This window comes from Ursus arctos, unplaced genomic scaffold (genome assembly GCF_023065955.2).
Source record: "Ursus arctos isolate Adak ecotype North America unplaced genomic scaffold, UrsArc2.0 scaffold_31, whole genome shotgun sequence".
NCBI lineage: Eukaryota > Metazoa > Chordata > Mammalia > Carnivora > Ursidae > Ursus > Ursus arctos.
The window spans coordinates 19,043,252-19,065,724 of record NW_026622997.1 but is presented as its reverse complement, the minus strand read 5'-3'; the positions used below and the strand labels follow the sequence as shown (position 1 = coordinate 19,065,724).

Genomic DNA, 22,473 nt, shown 5'->3' with positions numbered 1-22,473 from the left:
TGATGCGGAGGAAGAGTTCCCGCCCCCCCCCAGCATGACAGCGACTCCTTGGGGAAACGGCTCTGGAAGCTGTGGGGTACCGGGACTCCAGGCAGAAAAGCATGTGCCACAAACCTTATAAACCAGACCGGTGCCCTGTGAACCGCAGCACGGCAGCCTTCTGCAGACTGTTTTGATCAGATCATCGGAAGGAGAGAAAGCGTTCAAAAATACAAAATTTAAAAACAGAATGAAATTAACGTTGAATTGCAAACAAAGAGACGGCTTTCCAGTGAATCCACTTTCTGTAACCACTCCGCTATTTTACAGCAGCCATATACCCAAATGGCAAACACAGCCAAAAAGTCAAATCATGTGTTAAATGGGGAGAAAGGGGGAGAAGGGGGGGGGAAGGGGCGGGGGTGGGGGCGATGGAGCCAGAGACAAGGTATATTTTGTCCTCAACAGCTCATTAATTTTAAGTGTCGTGGGAACCTGCCAGTTTTACCCCTCCAAGTAATTATCTTTTGTCTTAATTTGTAAGATTCTCGAGAAGGAGAAAGGAAAAAAAACATTCACTCTCACAGGGAAAGACTAAACCCTGTGAACCTAAGAGACAGAAAGAGAGACAGAGGCGCGCGGATGGAAGACTACACACGCTCTCCCCAATTAAAAGGAATAATTGGACTCGTTTCTTCAAGGGGAGAAAAAAAAGCATTTATCACGGTGAACTGTATTAGGAAATTGTATTGTACTCAGATACAAACAGCTTTACATTAATGAACAGAGACAAATATATTGATTTGTATACACATACTCTGAAGGTTAAATGGCCAACAGACAAGTGTTTTCACACCACGGCAAGCAAAATCTTTACATCCCAAGGCTGATATTTTGATTTAGGGTCACTTCATGCCTGAGAAGCTCGGAGCTGCTCCCAATAAGGGATAAAAAGGAATCACGCAAGGCAAGTTACTTTAGAAACCTCTCTCCGGCAATCCCACAATCGTGGGGAAGCTGGAAAAGGCTACAGGTCCCGAGGAGGCGGCTCACAGTTACAGCTCCGGGGAGCTCGTCCGTAACGCCGGCCCCACAGCGGCTCAGCGCCCACAGCTGACGGAGAGCAGGCTCCTGGGGGAGCTCCAGAAGGCGGCCCAGGGAAAGCCGACTGGAAGGTCTTTAAAACCCTCCCACATCCACGGCCTCTCGTAGGGATGTGCTTAGCTTGGTTTTGATTTTTCGCTCCCGCATCACCAAACACATCTGTGCCTCCATTCCCTGAACCACAAAACCAGCTGCCGCCTCTTATCTGCCCTCCAGGAATCGCTCAAGTATTTAAAATAAAGTATATATAATGCTGCGCGTTCTTCCGAGGAAGGAGTTCGGCAAAGAGAAGGAGGCTCAGCTTCTTCAAAGGTCCTGCTGGAACGGCGAAGAGCAAGGGCCCCATTTGAAAGCAGTGATGCCCCTTGAACAGAGCTGGCAAGGACGTGGGTCCACATGGGCCCGTCTCCGTGCCCTTCCCAGAACCAGACGCCCCCACCTTGCTGATGATTTGTGCGAATGAAGGCACCTCATCAGAACACCAGGACATCATCCTGATGTGTGTGTGTGTGGGGGGGGGGGGGTTCTTTTGTTTTTAATAAGGAGACTAGGAGAGAGAAGTCCCCCCACATGGTATCTGACAGAGGTTACAGGACACCCTGAGATGCCTGAGTGTCAGACCTGAGCTAAGGGGGTTCCCGAAGCCTTCGCTTACTTGAAAGACAGAAATATGCACAGGAGGCCTCATGGGAAGCGCAGCTGCACGGTCTGCTAGCAGAGGCACAAAGACGGGGAGGAAGGAATGAACCCAAGGCCCAAAGGCTGGACCAACCCCAAAATTTCGTAAAATAAGACCGGCTCCCTGTCCCACCCCCAAAACAAATCGAAGGGACAAAAAGAGAATCAGTGTAAATACAGAAGTGTGTGACGGAGAGGAAAAGAGAAGCACGCCAAGTTTCTGATCTGAAGCCAGATATTTAAATGTAAGCGTCATGTCATTACAAGGCGTCCCGACTTGGGGAAGACAGACTCCATCAATTGGCAGGCATTAAATCCTTGTTACTGTACAAAAGCTGCGCTCGCTCCCTGGAGCCAGTTCAACTTTGAGTCACTATTGTCTGAAAACAATGGAATGTCTGCCAACCTTGTGCCAATAGTTCAAAAGGATTTTCATGCAGCATGTGTGAGCGCTGTAACCCGGGGTGCCCTGGGCAGAAACGGCTCCCCTGGCTCAGCGGCAGCACTCACATGGTCTGCCAGAGAAGGCGGAGGGACATGTTTGGGTCAGCACAAGTCCCATTATGACCTCACGGCGTGGCTCACGCACACCGGGAGCCAATGCCAGACTACAACACAAGACGGGAAACCTATCCTGGCCTCCGTGCACCCCGACCTCCAGCATCGCGAGCAAGCTCTACGGGTTTACACGGTGTTTGCAAACCCCTCTAGAATTTCTACTCACTGAAATCCTACAGCTTTGATTATACATGCAACAGGAAAGAAGGGTGCCTGGATGGCTCAGTTAAGCATCTACCTTCGGCTCAGGTCGTGGTCCTAGGTCCTGGGGTTGAGCCCCATGTCAGGATCCCTGCTCAGCGGGGAACCTGCTTCTCCCTCTCCCTCTGCCCCTCCCCCCTTAGCTCCTGCTCTCTCAAATAAATAAAATATATAACAGGAAAGAAATACATTAAAAAGGATTTTTAAGACGAATCAAATTTTCTACGTGTGAACTTACAGAATTTAAGTCCTAGATTATTTTTCTATAATGGAAATTTGGTTGCCACTGTCCCAGGATCTAAAAATATAAAATACGTTATGTGCAATGATGTACAAACGGGGGCTGGACAGATTTGCCATTTAAACATGTTTCTTGCATATGTTCCTAGTAACTTCTGATACTGGAGTTTAAAAGGGCATTAGGACCTTCATGAGAATATAAAGGTTGGGGCAACAAAAAGACCATAAATCAGGATGAGTCGTTTTTATCACTGAAAAATGGTTTCTTGGCCTGCTTGGTCCCCAGAAGAGCTGAGGACAGGACGAGATGGAGTAGGACGGTGACCAGCTCCCCCGGCCTGTGCCCACAGCATTGGGCTTCTAAGACATTTGCATTCTCGAATGTGCCAGAACAGGGCCTGGGGAGGGACATCTGGGCAAATGGCCTTTGGGACGGCAGGCAGTGGGCCGAGAGGGATTTCATGCTTTACCACTCTGCAAAAGCAAGACAAAGGACACAGAAGTATGGGTTACACTCCAAAGGGGTGAGCATTAACTCCTTTCAGAACAGATGACTGCAGTGTTTTTTGCAGTCTGGGGTTTCAAAAAAAAAAAAAAAAATCCTATATTCAAGACGATGAATTCTCAAAGGCCAACCACATCTGAAGTAAATTATAAGGTTTCTGGCCCACCTTTGGATCCAAACAAGGCATCTGTAAGTATCCACAGCACATTGGCAGAAACACATGTTGGAAACGTGCACCGGAGTGCATCTGGAAGGCTCCCCCACATACAAGTTATAGAACTGGTAATTTTCAGAGTAAAAATATCAGTAGAGAAAAACTAAATATAGGAATATTTGCATTGTGATAAGGATTGCTTCCACGTTCTCCAAATAAATATCACAGAGCTGCTACTGAATCACGAACACCTCCACCCACCCTCCAGCCAGGAAACAAAGGGCTGTCAGAAATCCTACGTGCACGTCTTACGGGCTCTGGGAACAGCACATCTTCCCGACTGCAGGCTCCCCGTAAGACAGGCCAGAGGAAATTAACTGAAAATATTAAATACTGAGCAGTTTGGCGAAGAGCTCAGCAATTCAATTTACAATGCGTAGGGTATAAACACATGCCAGCCAATTCTGAACAACAAAATAGATTAAAGTTTCTGAAAATCTAATAGAATATATTCATTTTTTCAGAACTGCAGGCTGTTCTACTTCTTTAGAAGTGTCGTGGGGTGTGACGCCAGGAGGAGGACGGTGGCCAGCATCCACCTTTTAAGAACTCACCACGCATCAGGCACCGACCGCGCTAAGGGCATCTGTCATTCATTTAAGTCCTAACAGATTTTTGTTTATCTTTAATAAGCTATACAATTCACATTATCGTGTAATTTGCTCATTTGAAGTGGACCTACCAATCCCGTGGATTTTTGCATATTCAGAGCCTCGCAGCCCATGACCACGATGCAAGTCTGAAATGTTTTCATCACCCCAAGATGAAACACTACACACCCATGGGCACCCCCTTCCCAACCTCCCCTCTCCGACCCCAACTGACAAGCCACATGTTATCAGATGTTCACAAATGGGGAAAGGAAGGTTTCAGGGGTTGCAGGAACTGGCCCCCTGAGAGCTGGTCAGGAAAGCATCTGAGCCAAAAGCTGGTCCCCATCAGCAGTCACTGAACTCTATGTAAGGCCCTCAGCCCGGAGCGGAATGGCCCTACCGTGACCAGGAAGAGGCATCCCCACACTGAAACAGGAGAGGGGCCAGCCCACTGTCCTAAGCATGTGGTGGGGGCCGGGGGGGAGGGGGCTGTCCCTAAGGTCCTGCGTGGAATACTGCACTGTCTACCAGACACACACATGCTCATAAAGTCTTGAAAAGGGCACGCCTATTCTGTTAAGATTCTGTTTATTTATTTGAGAGACAGCGAGAATAATCAGGGGGAGCAGCAGAGGCAGAGGAAGAAGCAGACTCCCTGCTGAGCAAGGAGCCCGACATGGGGCTCGATCCCAGGACGGCGGGATCCTGACCTGAGCCGAAGGCAGACACTTCACCGACTGAGCCACCCGGGCACCTGACACTCCTATTCTTCTGTAGGGGTAAGAAAACAAGGACAAAGAAAAGGCTACAGCCATCCATGGTTAGACGAGAGCCAGCGTGGTGCTTGCAAACCACTACACCGAACGGCCCCAAATACAGAAGCGGAGGACGGTGAGCCAACAGATCCTTGTGACCCCACCTTACACGTACTACTGCTCTTTAAAAACACACTCCCAGCCCGTGGTCCAACTTTTGGGAAAACTCACTTGCCTCGACAGGAGGAAAGAAAAAAACAAAAGCGACAACAACAACAACAAAATGAAGCTGCCAGAGGTGAGGAAAAGGTGAAGAGGCTACCCCATGAAGAAAGCAGCACCTGCCGGCTGCCCAGGGCTGCGGTGAGGCCCCCGGACGGCCCGCATAGACACGGGGAGGGCAGCACGCACCTCCAAGGCAGAACTACTGTAAACTCGTCCAAATGACTGCATTTTGGCCCTCGCACAACAGGCCCCCACTGTGAATCCTAAAGCAATTAAATCATTCCAGCTGGGAGTCCAACAACACGTTGTTTAAAGTCTTCTGAGAAACGTCCCTCTTCAGAAAGAGATGAGCATGGAGAGGAAGGACGTTCGGCGCGGTTTTTCAAAAGTGCAAAAAAGCATGTGAAAGATCTACCACACGGGGCTGATGTGACCAGAGAACTCTCCCCACGTTCCCCCGTGCAATGGGTAAGGAAGGCCCGGCCCCTGTGACACACTGAGGAAAACCAAGGCCAGATTCATTCCAAACCAATGCATTCATGCCTCTAGCCTACCACGCTCATCCCACTGGAAAAAAAATAACCAGTTAGGAGAACTTTTCAAAAATGAAGCCATTTCAAGGATCAACTTGTAACATCAATATCCCCAGAGCAGTGTTTTGACGGTGTTGTTCTATTTCCAAATAGGGATTACCTCAGGGCGCCCTTGCTCGGATCACGTGAGGTCCTGTAGATGGAAGAGCGTTCTGGAAACTGTGAAGAACTAGTGGGGTAGGAGCGGCCGGAGGCCTCGTTATTGTGACCCCGGAGCGTGAACCCAGGGCTGCAGACACGCATGACACAGTGCACGTCACATCAGATTATGCATTTTAATAAACAAATGCACTTCCATGAGGATGCTCGGCAGATCAGAAACAAGAACATCGGGGTCCAGGGGCATGTCTGCAAAACGAAACATCTGCCCAGGGACAGCAGGCCCTGGCAGGAGACGGCTGGGGGCAGGGCTGTGCGCCTGCAGAAGAGAAGCGTGGTCACAGACGGGCCCAAGCGGACACGGATGTCACGGGGCGAGCCCAGGGGTGCGTGTTCTCCCCTGGTGCCGCCTTCCGTGGGGTCAGGTGCCGCACCTTGCCTCCACGCCCTGAGCCCCACGACTGCTCCATAGGGAACCCCTCTGCTTCACTCAGGGAGGAAAGGGGGGGGGTCCAAGGTTTAGGGAAAAACAAGACAAAGCAGGACACCATCAGCAGTCTGGCTCCTGGTTTCTTCGAGCTAACACCGCCCAAATAAAACTGTTTGGGACACGTGGCCTCAGCGGGGCTTTGGGCCGAGCTACCCCAACACTAAAGTGCTCACATTCCACATTTTGCTTTCTGAGCATTTACCTTCCCCACATTTCAGGGAGGGTTGCCCTCCTGGGGGAGGACACAGATGCTGGGGGACGTCCCCACACACCTCCACATCCCTGGGGCACAAAAAAGCCCCACTTGAACACGTGAACACCGGGTCATGGAGAAGCACGAGACAGCAGCTTGCTGTCCGAGTTCTCGTGTGAAAATAATCAACCGTTCTGAGCACCTGCCTGACCACACGGTAAGGATGCCCTTGTCAAGGTCCGAATTTTGGTTAGGGATCTTCACCCAGATCAACAGGGGATCTCGGAAAAGTCCTCCGGCTGGCACACACAGCAATGCATCGGCCGCTGTAGGAGATCCCGGTGGTGGCCGCTCCCGTGCACGAGACACGTGCGCGTAACTGCTCTCTGTGCTGGGACAGAAACGATCGTACGACCGCTAAGCTGCTCTATCCTGTTCATTCCACGGAAGAGGACATTACGAATCAGAGAAGTTGCACGCCTCCCCCAGGAACACACAGCTCATTCGTAGCTTTACAAGAGGCAAGACACGAAGCTCCTGGTGACCGTTCGATGCTGATAAAGACCTTTGTAGGAAATGGACAAAAAAAACAAAAAAACCAAAAAAGAACAGAACAAACATGTGATGGGCAACCTGGTATTACAATGTAATTCCAATTATCTAGAAAGGGCTGGGGAAGCTGTGCAACGTGAATTATTGCACTTTCGAAGATCGCTCCATTTTACCTGGACCACTTTGGGGTGATGAGCTTCGAGGAGCAAGGGCCCCTTTCCCTACTGTGGAAAATTGTGCCTCTGGGACGATCCTCACGTCCTCCTGCCTGGGGACCGACTCCCGATCATCACTGGGACTTGCTTTAATAAACTGCTGGTGGTGGTTTGTTTCCTTATCACTTGCTTCCTCTACGTGAGAGAGGATGCAGCACGGACAGGGGGAGGTAGCTCACCTAACCAGGTAACGAGAGCGCCCCGCGTTCCTCTGCAGCTCGGCCTGAAACTGGCCTTCTCCAAAGAGGACTCCCCCTCCCCCTTTTTGCCCTTTTACATTGTGGGCCCTTTTGACTTCTCTCTCTTCAACAAAACCACTCCTCTCTCTCTGGGTCACCTGAAGTTGGAGGAGCATTGCTAACAGCATGGATGTTTCTTTTTTTTTTTTTTTTCAAAGCATGTATACTTCTGAGCTGGCTTCAACGCCTTCCCTTCCACCGGCCTTGCACAGAAGAACTGCCATCCTGTACGTTTTAATTATTTGGCTGTCGAGCACGTGAAAGCCAGGCGAGCAACAGCACAAGTGGGGACCCAAGCGGAGCTTTATACTGCGGGGAGTGGCTGGCGGAGAGGACTTTCAGACGCTGCCTACCAGACAGGAGTCAACTCTACCATCGCAGCACAGACTACCCACCACAAAAAACCAGAGTTCACTCTCTCCCCGACGCACAATCCTGTGCGGAGCTGGAAGCATTTCCAAAACCCTGACTCTCGGCTGTGCCCTGGCTGGTTCGTGATGGGCGTTAAGAGCTCAGATCTTCCACGTGCCCCACCGTAAGCAGGACCACCGCCTGCCCCAACCCCTTCACAGTGACTCTTGTACAGGAAATGGAATCAAGAGAGACTGCAGACGAACACATCCTGAAAACTCTAAAGTTCTTTTTTTTTCTTAAGGATTTTATTTAAGAGCACGAGAGAGAGCGAGGGGCAGAAGGAGAAACAAGCTCCCCACAGAGCAGAGAGCCCAACGCGGGGCTCAATCCCAGGACTCCAGGATCACGACCTGAGCCAAAAACAGACGCTTAACCAACTGAGCTACCCAGGCGCCCCTGAAAACTCTACTGTTCTTACTGTCACGCGTGGAAAACAGCCCTCAAATCACACCTTCACACAAAAAAAGCAGGTGTATGAGACCACCAACCAAAACGAGTTGGAGAAATCACCCTCTAACTACGACCATGTCCACATGCGCGGCTAGCAGAGAGCCTCCAGACCTTTCACTCGGTACCCACCTTCCAGACGAACTTCCAAGGGAGGCAGCTATCGTCTGTGGCCAGCTGGGCGGTCAGAGTCCGAAGCCTGGGCTTGGAAGCACTGGGCTCAGTTCTCCTCCTGCCGCATCTCCCGGTTTTATCCACATGAAAGGTCAAAGGCTGACTTAACTCAGCTAGCGTAAGCCAGGCTGACGGCACAGTGGGAACCTGAGCTAATTCGCTCAGAGCCCTTCCCCAGGGGTACACCTCACAGAGCGGCGCAGGCGGACCGAACATCTACCTGCACCCACTTCCAAGGGCACCTGTGCTTCCATTCACACCAGACCATTCCCGTGTGTCAACGTGTCTCAAGTGACCTTTCCACGTCAGTGCAATGTCACCTCGGTGAAAACCTCAGGCTCACGCAACCCCTAGGGCAGCAGTCTCTTAAAGGGTCTCTCTTTATTTTTGCCTCTAAGCTGTGCACACTCCATCCCTCAAAATGCTGTCCTAGCTCATCTTCCCAAAATGCAAATGTGATCACAGAATACCCTTGGCCAAGGAAAGTGCTTTACTTCAGGAAGGGAGGGAGAGGGGCAGGGAGAGAGAGAACACCCCACTCTCTGCATCAGAGGATGCCCTGACACTACATCTCGGGTTATATTTTCTTTCCATGGAAACTTACATAAGATTTGGTACTCAGATGTCCAAAAACACAACGCCTGTCGAACGTACTCAAGAAACTACAGAACACTGCTTTTCAAAGAGTCCAAACACTCGAGTATCTTGGCTGCTTGTACCCAACGGCCCTTCCTACGTCTGTGTTTGCACCTGGGTGTGCCGAAGGCTCACCGAAGTCATAGGACAGGGGGCCGCACCAGGAGCGACAGCAAGACAGTGAGAAACACGGAGCGACCAGGGGGAGGGCATATAGGAACCAGACACTAAGCCTGTGTGCTCGGGAAACACAGAGAGTGCCTGAATGTCTCCGTTTCTGATGGACTCTCCAGGGAGTGCCCCATACCATCGGCTCCTTAGGGAAAAGGGTCCGTATTCCTTATTCACCGGGGTTAGCTTCCAAAAGCACTAAAATTAACACACAGTCTTATGCATGTTTCCCATGTGTTCATAAGTTAAACTTAGTTGATGCAGTACACAAAAATTAACTCCATAAAATTCCATAAGTGGTTAACATGGCAAGATCCTGCCCTCAATAAGGTTAGGACTGTGTTTCAGCACTTCCCCAGCAAAATGATTTCCAGAGCTCCCTTCCAAATCCTCCACAAATACAATGTTTTCAGGAATAAGCAAACAAGATCTCTGTCCAAAAATCACAGGCATTAACATCTGCCAAACACTCACACACTAATTTTGCAGGTGATATTACAATTTGGTACTTCTATGTGACGTGTTTGGTCTTCTGAACATCTCACAGTGGAATAACTGTACTAACCATGTTTCTTTAGGAGATAGAAGGACGTGGAAGGTCTCCATGCCCATGGCAACATTACCAACTCAGACATAACACAAATTCCTACTTTTCTACAGGGCAACTAAAGAGCAGGTGAACGGAATGCCAGAGAAAAATGCCCATGGGGGATCAGTGCCTCGTGTGGGAATGAGAAACCCCACAGACGGAGAGGTTGCACGAATAAGGCCGGGGTCTCAGACAATACGGCACTGCAGGAGGGACTGGTGTCTGGCAGACACGCACAAACAAGGACAGATCACCTGGGCCTGCAGGGGTCTCTCTGTCACCTCTCCCCCAAGTTTAGGTGGGTACATAGCTCCGTGGGTTCTCACCAGGATCAGTTTTGGGATTCTACTGGGATTGAACCCAAAACCAAACCTTTGAAACTAGAGCCAATCCCTTCCCAGCTCAAAAACTGACACAATCAAAAAGACGAAGGGCTGGAGGTGGGGCTAACTCAAGCTGTAAGCCAACGACTTCAGGAAAAATCAGAGTGGTGGCCCTTTGTCTTAAGTGGCCCCCCCACCCCCCGCAAAGAAACTTCATCCCCTGGACAGCGAATACAGATACTGGAGACTGTAGCGCACTGTCCTGCACAACACAGAAAATATAACTGTAAGACGGGAGAGACGTACGTAGGACCCATAATGAAGATAACAGTCACGAGAAGCAGACCCGCAGCAACCAGCACTATGAGAACCAGCACAGATGGGAAATAAAGGGCCTCGCGACTTTTGGTTTCTACAAGCCTCACGCAGGAAAGTTCAGCAAGTGGCTCTACGTACAAGTAGAGTCAGCAGTCTAAGAAGCCCAGCTGGTTTGCGCATCTGCCTCGTTCCCCGTTTCCTCGCACTCCACCTCCAGAGAAGCCAGCGTAGTCGGGGAGGAAGACAGGAGCGTGTACAGAGCACAGAAGCAGAGAAGACACTAGAAGGGGCGTGTGGGTTCTCAGCTCAGGCACCCCCACTACCTCCAACGACACACACTGTCCCCAATGCCCGCATCCAAGAGCCCTAAAATCCACTACACAGAAAGAACCCCAGAATATTTCAGCAAGTGAATCCCCAAAGTGAACATTTAAAACCCTTTCATAGTCACCATAGTATCCTTTTCATTCACATTTGTTAACTATTCAAAACAGTAAAATCTGCTGACATTTAAAAAAAAAAAATTAGAAGTCGGGGTGCCTGGGTGGCTCAGTTAAACTCCTGCCTTCAGCTCAAGTCATGATCCCGGGGTCCGGGGATCGAGCCCCATGTCGGGCTCCTGGCTCAGCTGGGAGCCTGCTTCTCCCTCTGCCCCCTCCCCCTGCTTGCAGGCTATCAAATAAGTAATAAAATAAAATCTTTAAAAAAATAAAATGCAATAAATAAAAAATAAACTAGAAGTCTACTTTCGTGTAGACATGCAGATATGTGCATCTGTAGACAGAGATACATTTTCCTTGACTCCTACTGGCAGTGACTGTGGTCAGTGCAAAACTGTTACTCACTCCCCTCAGACAGGGAGGAGACACCAGCCAATTCCCTCACCCTCACCCCAACCCTTCATGACACTTTGTAACATGGCACCAGACACCTGCTGCCCCTTCACCGCTCAGCAGCTCACCAGAAAAAGAATTTAAAAGTAAGCTGCATGCACAGTGAAGGAGACTTTGGACCCTGGAAGGAGAATCAATGAGAAGGTGGCCTAGCGAACCAGCAAGTTCAAACAAGCTGAAAAGGAGGAGATGGGGACCCAACCACATATGCAAAAGCAGACACGGGACTAATTCGGCACATCCAGACTGCGATAGTATGATTTATAAGAAATATATGTTTGGTCACTGATATGGATTTGAGGGGACATCTGGGTGGCTCAGTAGGCTGAGTGTCCGCCTCCTGGTTTCGGCTCAGGTCCTGATCTCAGGGTTGTGAGACTGAGTCCTGCATCTAGCTTCCCCGCTCAGCTCAGTCTACTTGGATATGCTCTCCCTCTGCCTCTTTCCCCATCATGCGGTCTTCTCTCCCTCTCAAATAAATAAATAAATAAAATCTTATAAACAAAAAACAAAAAACATGTATTTGGTCCTTACTCGTGATTCCTGGCTCGCAGTTCCCCAAGCCCTGGAGTTTCCAAAACCTTGAGAGTGATACAGAGATCTTGTCTTATTTTAGTGAGGGGACCTTTGGAAAATACCTAAAGGTGGGGGCTGGCTGCCAGCAGCACCAACCATGTGAGCAGTGGACTGGAACTTTCAGCCCCACCCCTCTGACCTCTGGGAAGTCTAGAGGGGCTGGATGGGGACTCGGCCAATGGCCAAGGACTTGGTCAATCATGACCATGTAATGACGCCTGCATAAAAACCCAAAAGGACAGGGTTCTAAGAGCTTCTGAGGGGGAGGCCCACGGAGATGCAGAGAGTGGCGGGCGTGGAGGGGGCGTGGGAGCTCTATGCCCTTTCCCCAGAGCTCACCCTCTGGATCTCTCCATATGGGCTACTGATCTGTATCCTTTATCAAACTAGTGGAGGTGAGTGTCCCCTGAGCTCTGTGAGCCACTCTAGCAAGTTAATCAAACCTGAGGGGGAGGTGGCTGAACCTCCAGTGTGCACCTGGTGGGTCAGAAGCCCACGTAACAAGTGGCACATCTGAGCAGGGCATGGGGGGCAGTCTTACAGGACTGAGCGCTTAACCCGAGGACTCTGACGCACCCTCCACGTGCGTCATGTTGGTACGGAGTTAAATTCCCAGCACCCTGCTGCTGACCCAGAACTGAGGGTATTGTGGGGAAAGTGGGTATTCACCCCCGCTGCTGGAACTGGGTTCAGAACCCCAGAAGACTGACAAATTCACCCACGCAACACGACGAGACAATGAAAAACAGTATCAAGGAACCATTCTGATGCCATCCTAATGAAATACAGCTCTATCCCACGGACACAGAGACCAACCGAGAGTAGTTTCATTTCATGTTTGTTCATTCACTCTCGACTCCTATTAAACCCCAAGTAAAACTAGAAAATACCCCCTCAGGAATCCGAACAAACAAAAAAAAATCCCCTTAAGTCTGCTTTCCGGCTTCATTCTACCTCAGAAAGCTCGCCCCTTCTGACTGCATCAGCCAGCAGCTCTGGGATGATGAATTCCCAGTCTGTTCTCGGGAGTTCTGTCTCTCACCATCCCTGCAAACTCAGCAGATAATAAAGTTCTTAACTACCCCCAAATCACCTCCTTTCCTAACTCCTGTTCTATTACCTCCAGCCCTGGCTCTCCAGGCAGCAGTGAAAAGCTGCTCACCTTTGCTTCTCATCGCCCTGGAGCTCACGTGAGCCACTCTCTGTTCCCACATCCAGCCCCCCAGCAGTGATTTCCTGGTTGGGCTCCCTGGACGCTCCTCATCTCTCTTTTCACTTCAGACAGCTCTGCGGCTGGAGGGATCATTCTCAACTTGATCTATTTCATCCCATTTCCACATCTACCATCATCCACCGTTCCCATTCTCCACGCTGGAACTGTTTCCTCCTGCCCAGCAGGGCACGTTATCATACCTACACCCGTATTCCGACTCTCTTCCAACAGTCGAGACTTCCTGAGGACCACAGCTGTAGGGGGAACCCTTGTTCCTCTGACGTTAAAATTAAGTCAGCATTTTGTAGTCTGCACTGGGAGTATTAACCCTCTCTCCTCAAGTTCTTAAAAAGAGGGTCACACCCTCCACTCTGTCGGCATGCCTCCTGAACAGTCCTACTTGAGAAGGAGGACTGTTACAGTGACAAGGCAGAAATGCTCCACAACGGTGAAAGCCAGGCACGTCCCCATCACATCGAGCCTGTGCTGGACCCCAGCCTCCACTGTGCACGGGGTCCAGAAAGACGAGTGGTGGCTCAGTGCACAGCCACGGAGGGAAAAGCGGAGAAATCTGCCTTGGCCTCAATCACTTACCGACAGCACTGTTTTCTGCCATGGACAGACAGGAGCTGGCTGCCTCACGGGGTCTCTGAGCCCTGAATGTAACAGGATGCCTACCATCCCAGTAGGGGGCACAACAGGAATGGGCTGTAATACCTCCCCGCCCCCATCTCCTTGCTTCACTCCAGGCCTGACTCTCCACCTCTCCTTGCCTATTTGTCTACTTTCCCAGTCGGTCCAAGTCCTCCTCCCAACCCTACCCCTGGCGTAGTTTTCTCCCCACCCCCTCATCCTCCCAGCTGCAGTGCCGCAAGGAACTCTCAGTCCCTTGTTACCTCTGGCCAGGCAACCAGCCACGACTCCAGCCTTCTGAGGTGTCCCCCTTCCTCGGGCCCCCTTCCCTCACAGTCGAGGCCAGCTTCATCTTCTCAGAGCACAACTCCAATGACGTCACTTCCTTGTTGAAAAACCACTGAGCACTTCCCACGGCCAACTCACTTAAGGCGATTCCTCACTGATACCCACTCTTGTCTTCCTCCCACACACTGCAGCCCTTGAGAAAAAAAGCCAACCAGCCTGGTTCATAATAGAGAGGCATTTACTTGACTCCACATGCTCAGTAACAGTTTTCTTTCTACGTGCCCGCCACCTGCTAAAATGACAATAATTGTAAGTTGATCACAAGAGATGTTTCACGCGATCTTCCTGGACATCCCTGTTCAGAGGTGATCTCTTCCTCTTCCGAATCCCATTATCCGCAGCTCTTACAGGACGGATCATCGCCTCCACGACACAAGAATATCCATCCCCATGTCTTGGTCTGCTCATCTAGAATGTGCTGGGTTGTACTCACCTCTTTGCCCTGCAAGTGCCTGGCACCTAGAGACGTGCCCAGCACCAGCTCTGCCACCAACCAGCTACGCGGCTTTCATCTTCATCTTCATCTTCTACCTCAACAGATGACCTACTGCAGCTCTCTCGGTCAGAGCTGTGGATTCCAGCATTTTCTACCCCAAATCAAGAGTGGACCTACCATGCCCGTTGTGAACATGCTTGTGGGTTTTTCCTTTCCTGGGGGTAGACTGGCATGAAGTTGAAGCATTGTTGGTGGCTGTTTTGACGTCTTCCGTCTCATCGTCTTCCTCCTCGACGTCCTCCTCGTCCTGAGAGCTTCCAAAATATACCATGCTGTTGGGCAGCGCAGGAGAACCTGGGTGGGTTTAAGGAAGAGGGCTCGTGAACACAGGCCTTGGTCCTCGCCCGTTCCGGGAGGGGCACTACACATGGAGACATCTATTAAGGTACGAACCTAAATCCTCACGCCTGAGCAGATAAAACGAAGCTGTTCCGTCTCTATGGCCACTTTTATTTTTCAAATATCCCCCAGGAAATAAAACTCCATCTGTGCCCTTTCAATGGAGTTCAAGCAAAATCCCCCCCAGATGGGGAATAATGCCATTCACCAAACACAGCACATCAAAAATTTTAAATCTCACATGAATAGTCTGGGGAGGGGGGAGGGAGGATGACAACCACCAAGAACTGAACTGAGCAACAGGGAAGGGGAAAAAAAAAAAAAATCAGTAAAATTAAAAACACCTACTTACAATGTCAAGGAAGAATGGAAGAGACTATTTTGGGTTAGGCATTTAACTTACTAGACTTAACATGAATTTAAGCAAATGAATTTAAAAATGAACGACAAACCAAGTGGTAATAACAGAATACGACATTTCCCTATCTTAAGGTCACGGTCTTGTATTCACAATGAGGTGAATGACATGGATTCCCCCAAATCACAAGATATTTGGAAGCTACTTTGATATTATGATCAGGTTAATAGCATGTAAAATTATTAAAATAAATTCCAGCACAAGACTAAACTATAAGGGCTGGATTTCAAAACAAAACAAAAACCTCCTAAGAGCAAACCCTACAACCCTCATTCCTTTTACACCTTAACCTTCTGCTCGTGCCCCTGAATGTTTTCATTTCTGAATTTAAGATAAAGCAGTAACATCAGAAGATAAGCTCAGTATTACAAAAAAGTACAATACAGTTCTTCTTTATCAAACAATGACAATTTAGAAGATCCCCCAACTCACTGATTTATTGTTTAGGACCAGAGGCTGCTTAAAATCCAAAGAAAATCTCCCAAATTAATTTCCAGTAACACCTTCAATCTTCCTAACCATGAAGTATTTTGGGGAGAGCTACTACCAAGCAGCAGAAGAACTATTAAGTGTGAAATTCACTCCTTCTCGCCTCTGCTTTCTGGTGCATGAGCTGACACTCCAGCGTTATCAACGACGACCCAGGGGACCAATCTGTTCTTCTTCCCAACGGAGATCTCGAACTTCAGACACAAAGGTTTAACCATCCCTGTCAGGCTGCCGAGCCACACGATCCCACAAGGACATGGAAATGAACGGGCAGCATCAGGGAGTGGAAGTGGTTAAGCCCAATACCTGTCTTGTAAAAATGCAAAGACCGCACAGATACCTCCAAGCCCCCTTCTTCCTTCTACTGCATTTTAAAAACCCCAGAAGTTATGTGGGTCACACCACTGGGTAGAAATGAAACTCCAAAGGGATGTACATGGCAGAACAGACTTGGCTACAGTCTGACAGGAGCCATTTACTCTTGCTTGTTTCCTCCCCTTTGATCATTTCCAATTAGAAGCAGGTTTTCAATGGAAGGAAGGTTCTTATAAACCAGGAGTTACAGATGAAGAAAAAAAAGGAAAAAGAAAATAGCTAGCCATACTTCCCCTGGAACAACCTATCTATACGTGCTCCAAAGTGGTTTTCGGATTAGTCCAAGAGTGACTAGGGAAAGGGGACAGCGCCCTTCCCGGTTCCCAAATCGGAGTCCGCAGCTGGGATTCTCTGATCACAGGTGGGTACAGGGCAGGTGCCTCCACAGTCCAATGACCAATCCTGCTGGATCTTTCGCTCCCAAATCTAACTGTATGAGTACTTTTAGAAATAGCAAGACACACTGTATCTCAGCACTCATGAGACAGACAGACAGACACAGACATTCATTTTACCACAGGCTCCCACTCAGCCTGGCACAGAACACGACAGAGGCAACAAGTTACGTGCTGTCGGACAGACCTAGCAAGGAACTTCCAGGCTTGGAAGTGCGGGGCTCGGTCATGACATCTCCCTCTTCTGTGAAATGAGAGAGAATGAGGGAATCATCTCTTCAAGTGCCTCCCAGATGAAATTACCCATGTCGGATTTCTTCTGAGGAAGAGACTCCCCCGGCTCGAGCTTGAACTCAAGGACCAGCCCTGAGAAGAGCAGGCGTGCGTGTGGAGAGCCCGCAGCAGCCCATGGACACCACTGCCCACCAGGGGGCAGCAGGGGGAAGAGATGTGGGGAGGGGGGGGTGGCGCGGGGCAGCCCAGCCCCTCCTGCCATCCAGGGTCTCCTCTCTGAGAGGGAAATGCAGCAAATTCTGCAGCCAAGACCACTGAGAGTCATGTTTAATAAAAGCGGGGGGGGGGGGGGGGGGGGAGAGAAAACGGATAAAAATGGTCTAGATTTCAAAGACAATCTGCTAAAAATCGAGGTGCAACATATGAAAAACACAGAGTTAACTTCCATTTAACAGCATCTGTTGAGGATTTTTTTTTTTTTTTTTTTAAAGACTCAAACCTTGCATAAGCAGCATGAAGCAACTATCCCATTCCTTATACTCAAGATTCTGAGAACGGGGTGAACGTTACGTTCCGGAGAACTAAAATGGAGAAACTGCCTAGAAGCATCCAAGCGTTAATATTCCTAAAAGAAAGCACACAGGGTAATTTCTTCCACAACAGTAGCAAATGACCAATCTTTTGAATGTATCTGTTCTAACAGCTTCTCAGCGAATACAAATAAACCATTCTAGCCTCCCAGGTATTCTAGAAGAAAGTTAGAGACTAACACAAGGGACAAGTAAGATGTGAAGAACGGGGATGGGGTGGGTGTCTCTGAGGGGCATTCTCAAAATGAAACTCCAAACACCACTAAGTTTTGGGGAGCCGGCTCCGCAGTCGGGAGGGAAGGAGTGGTCAGCCCTAAGTTCGGGGGCACGGGGATAAGCACAGATCGCCCTCACACTAAGAGGCGACTGTGCTTCTAGTCAGGACCACTGACTTGCTGGTCTGGAGCTGAAGGTAAAGCATCATCAAAGAAAAGGTAACGAAGGGTTCTCAAACCAGATGGGAAACAGGAGAGCCAGTATGATAAAGGGAAGGAATACTTCTGAAAGAAGGGTCATTAGAGGAAAAAGGCTCAATACTCAATAATAATGCACCTCGTGGGAAAGGTCAGGTAATTTCTCCAAGGCAAGATGATGCCTTTAGTTCACATCCTCGGCTTGCTACCACTTCTCCCCTCTGGCAGGTGCCCTTCATTACAAACAACCCAGCTCCTCCTGAGTATGGCCTTACTGTCCTTTAGCTTGGGTTCATGAAGCCACTGCCAACCAGTAACCCTTCCACCAGGAGAAGCCTTGTCAACGGTTAGCTTTTGCCCCAGGAGAGAGCTCCAGAATTTTCCTAACTTTATAGTCCAACCGAAGCAAGCAGAAAACACTAAATCCAACAGAGCCTGGTACTCTGTCACCAGGTGGCTACTGCATGTAATCCCTCTAAGACCCTGATGACGTGTCCCTGTGCAAAGCTAGCATTCAGATCAGGACAAACCAGGGAAAGTGGCTAAAAGCAAAAGGAGCTTTCATTCCCAGGAAGACAAAAACCAGTAAAATCATCCCATTATTTCATGCCACACTAAAAACAATCAAGGTGACAGAGAAGCACTATTATATACTAATACCTGGAGAATAACTATATAACAACTTCAAATATATAAAGGGAAGCAAAAGCCTGTAAGGAACCACAACTAGTTAAAGGCATTCACATAGAGCACATTCACCTCTTCTTAGCCTAGATTCAGGCTCGATTATCTAATTTACACATTAGAGAAGAGGAATCTGCTAGACACACAAAAAAAGGTGAAGGAAAAGGCATTTTATAAACCCTAACGCAATCTGGGTTATTTATCGCTAGTGAAAATTACCCCCACATTCCTCAGGTTAAAAGGGGTGAATGAGTGTGTTACATAATCATTACTGACGCAGAGTCCAGAAAAAGCTAAATCACCGTTTAGTATTTGAAAATAGAAGAGCACGCACGCTTTTAAAGTTTTCATCAAATACAGTATGCAACTTACAGATCCTGGTACATAAAAAGCAAGCTTCATCTCAAGACAATTTATCAGGGAAAATTCTTTAGGTCAAATGTCCAGGGAGGGAGACTTTGGGAAACCTCACTGTGGGTCTAGCATGCAGGACAAGAGGAATAGAGCTACCGGGAAAGGGAAAACAGGGACAGGGGCCATGTGATTTCACGACACAAGAAAGCTTCCCCAGAGACATCTTCCCTTTCATCAGAAGGACTCACCTGCCCCCTGCTGCGACACCAGCAAAGATGGGGAAAACAAGGGGACTCCAAGGTGGCTCAGGAGGCCCCCCCCGCCCCGTTCTGAGCTCCGCCCTGGTGTTCTCAGGGTGGTGTCCCCACGTTGAGGGACAAACGCCACTTGCGACGCTAATTAACAACAGAGCGAAGCTGACTCACTACACGGAATTACATCCTGTCTCCCTTGCAAACTGTAGCTCTAGAGACGTAATCAATGAAAGGTGAAGGTTTCGAAAGACTTAAGGAACGTGTGGGGTATTTGGGGGAGGAGCAAGGGAGGTTTTATACCCAATAAATTATAAAAGTGTATTCAGCGTATACAGTTTTCTCCTAAAATTACAGGCAGATTTTTCTCTCCTGATTATTCAAGTGCATTAGCAAATGTGGAAAAAAAATCTGAACTTGGATCAGATAAGTGGAATCGGGAGTACAGAATGCATGTGCGCTTTGCCAAAGCCGTATTTCATTACGTTTCAGAATTAGCTGGCAATGTCTCCACAATATTTACTGAAGTGAAAACCAAATGTTTTCATCTGGACAAAAATCAAACTGTGGTATGTTACAACCACAACAGAAATCATTTTAATCCAAAAGCTTGCTTTCTCTAATTTGGGCTGTGGTTTCTATAAAATTGGATTCTTCTCCATGAATCATAATCATGTACACATACAAGCCCTCCTTCCCATTATCTTCCCTCCCCCGACCAGTTCTTTATCTTAACAAGCTAAACATAGCCCCGTTCTATTTTGGAAGGACCCTACAGGGATTCCCTGCACGCTGTCATTTAGCTGGGGAGTCTAATTCCTGTAGCTTGACCTAATAAACCTGGCTAGCCCACTGGACTGGCATGTTCACGATTGATCTTTCAGGTTACACAAACAGAATGAAAAGCAGTCGGCCCCTGCTACCATATGAAGACATTTTAAAACTTCAGAAAGAACTTGGTAGGGGCGGGGGCGGGGTGAACAGAGGGATAGTTATTTTCAGATTTCCTGAGTTAGAGGAAAGCTCCAGTCGTTGACATGGGAAAGTCACAGAAAACGCAGTTGCCAAGTGCCTTGGGTCATTCACCTAACTAGGGACGTACCAGGCGCCATGCTAAGAACTGGTGACCCAAACGGACCTGAGGTCTGAACTCATCCACACGCTCATCTCACCCCCGGCAGGGAGACACAAGGAGCCCTGAACGGCTGCGGGACAGGTAGGACACACCGAATGGCGGGGTGTCTTGGTCTCTTCCGGGTCGGCCTTCATAATTCACGAGGGAAGAAGCACGGACAACACAGTTCCCCAACTTCGTCCACCCCTGTGTGCCCTAAGATTATTTGCCATATGAAGCCTCTCCGTGTGCTATTTTCTTTAAAGTGATCCACATTCGTGCCTTCAATGATTTCTCTGTACGATATCAGCCGAAAATTAGTATCACTTGTCCTAAAGGAAAGGTAATTAAAATTACGATAAAAATTTTCAGACGTTCAGCTAAGTTAGCTATTTCTGGCATCACCGGGGGTACGTGCAGAAGGGTGTGGAACAGCCCACCAGGCCAGAGGCCAAATCCAAAGGGAGCCCCCCTAATTCCTTATGGGATAAGGAGCTGCTCCGCGACGGTGCCCCATTCTGGGACTGCTGATCCTTCACACATGTGCGAATCCAAATCACTGAAAAAGACCCTCCATGGAATCCAAAAATCTAGAATGAAGCGTCAGCTCAGCAGTCACGTCACGTGTTTATTTGTTGAGACCCTGTACAGGGAGGATGAGGCCTTCAGCTCTAACAACTGTGATGACCCCAAAGGGTATGAGGTCACGTATGCAAAAGCACCGTTAGCGGCTCTCGCTGTAGCGACATTCGGTTAATACCTGGCTTCAGAGACAAAAACTGAGAACTATAAACATCAGGCTGCCAGGTAACTTCACGCAGGTAGGAGCAAAAGCAACTGATTTCCTATCTGCTTTCCTAAACGGGGCAAGCAAGCAGGTTGAGAACAAGAATCTATGGGGGTTGGGGGGTTGGAAATGCAAAGCGAACTCAACAGCCAGGATTTCTGGAACTGGGAGTGAGTGAGTAATGCCAAGTAAGAGCTGGAACCTTCAGCCATGCAAAGGTCGTCTAAGAACAGGGAGGAAGTGGTGACCTCCTCACCGACCGGCTGGTCTTTCCCACAGCATTCCTCCTTCACCGCAGCCCCCGGGCATGGGCCTAGGTGCACGTGCAACCAGCTGTGCCGATCTGATCCCCCATCTGGGACGTTCCCCGACGGGAGGGCACGTGTTCTGCCTGCCAGAGCCCCAACACGAGGGACTCAGCAGCGAGAACCACTTTTGCTCCCAACGGTTGTCCACTCCTGCCAACCTGCCTCCAGCAATAGGAGAAACGATCTTTTCATTAACAGCTGGAACCCTCCCCTTACGCTTTTTCCCAGGTTTCTTACCTATACACATGGCTTAAAACATACACAAATACGCACCCCACCGAACACAACGAGGGCTCGCTGGCTCTACCTCAAACACACAGATCACACCACAGAGCGGCTAGGATGGCCTCCACAGTCCCTAACTTCTGCCCCTCAAGTTCAAAAGTGGAAACAAGTTACAAAGTACAGCTTCATCAAGGTCACACAGCCACTCTTTGAAGACTAAGTCTGTGCTCGCTTCACCATGCAAAGCGTCCACAAATCCTAACAGACGCTGAACGCTGAAGGCAGGGTCACCTTGCCTGGGGGACATGCATATGGTGAAAATTAATAAAGGGAGACCTCATTAGAGTCGGGAGGCCGGACAGGGGAGCCGGGACACCATCAAGGTAAATTACAGGGAGAAGTGTCAATTTTCCAACAGGCCCCAACAGAAGAATGTCAACAGGAAAGAGTCATCAATTACAGGCCCCCGACAGGGAAAGATACACACTGCGTCTCATGAGAAATCAACAACCCCTGCTACTCAGCCCCCGAGAAATGGCTGGCACCCTGAACTCTTCACTTTTCTCCAATGGACTTTCACTCAAAATAACCCCTTCCCCACTTCCTCCTCCACAAAAGACGTTCCTCTTTGTTGGGCTTGCCAGATGACATGCTGTGTGGTTGTATGCCCAAACTGCAATTTCCTGCTGTCCCCAAAGAAGTCCATTTTTGCTGGTAAAATAACTGAGTTTTATTTTTAAGGTTAACGATACGGAGGACTTAATGGTCTCGGAATAATGATGCCTCAGGAGCCAGCAAGGTGCTCATCAGCAACAAAACAGGACTGTCCCGAC

The 22,473-nt window shown here is 49.1% G+C and overlaps 1 protein-coding gene across 5 annotated transcripts in view; it reads right to left on the bottom strand.

Moving 5' to 3' along the window:
- Positions 1–22,473, bottom strand: part of JARID2 (jumonji and AT-rich interaction domain containing 2) — a 252,350-nt gene that overhangs the window by 38,098 nt on the left and 191,779 nt on the right. For all 5 annotated transcript variants that reach the window (XM_026511523.4, XM_026511526.4, XM_026511528.4 and 2 more), the window contains one exon: positions 14,782–14,958. In XM_026511523.4, coding sequence (XP_026367308.2) covers positions 14,782–14,958 — 177 coding nt within the window. The remainder of the gene's footprint in view (positions 1–14,781; positions 14,959–22,473) is intronic.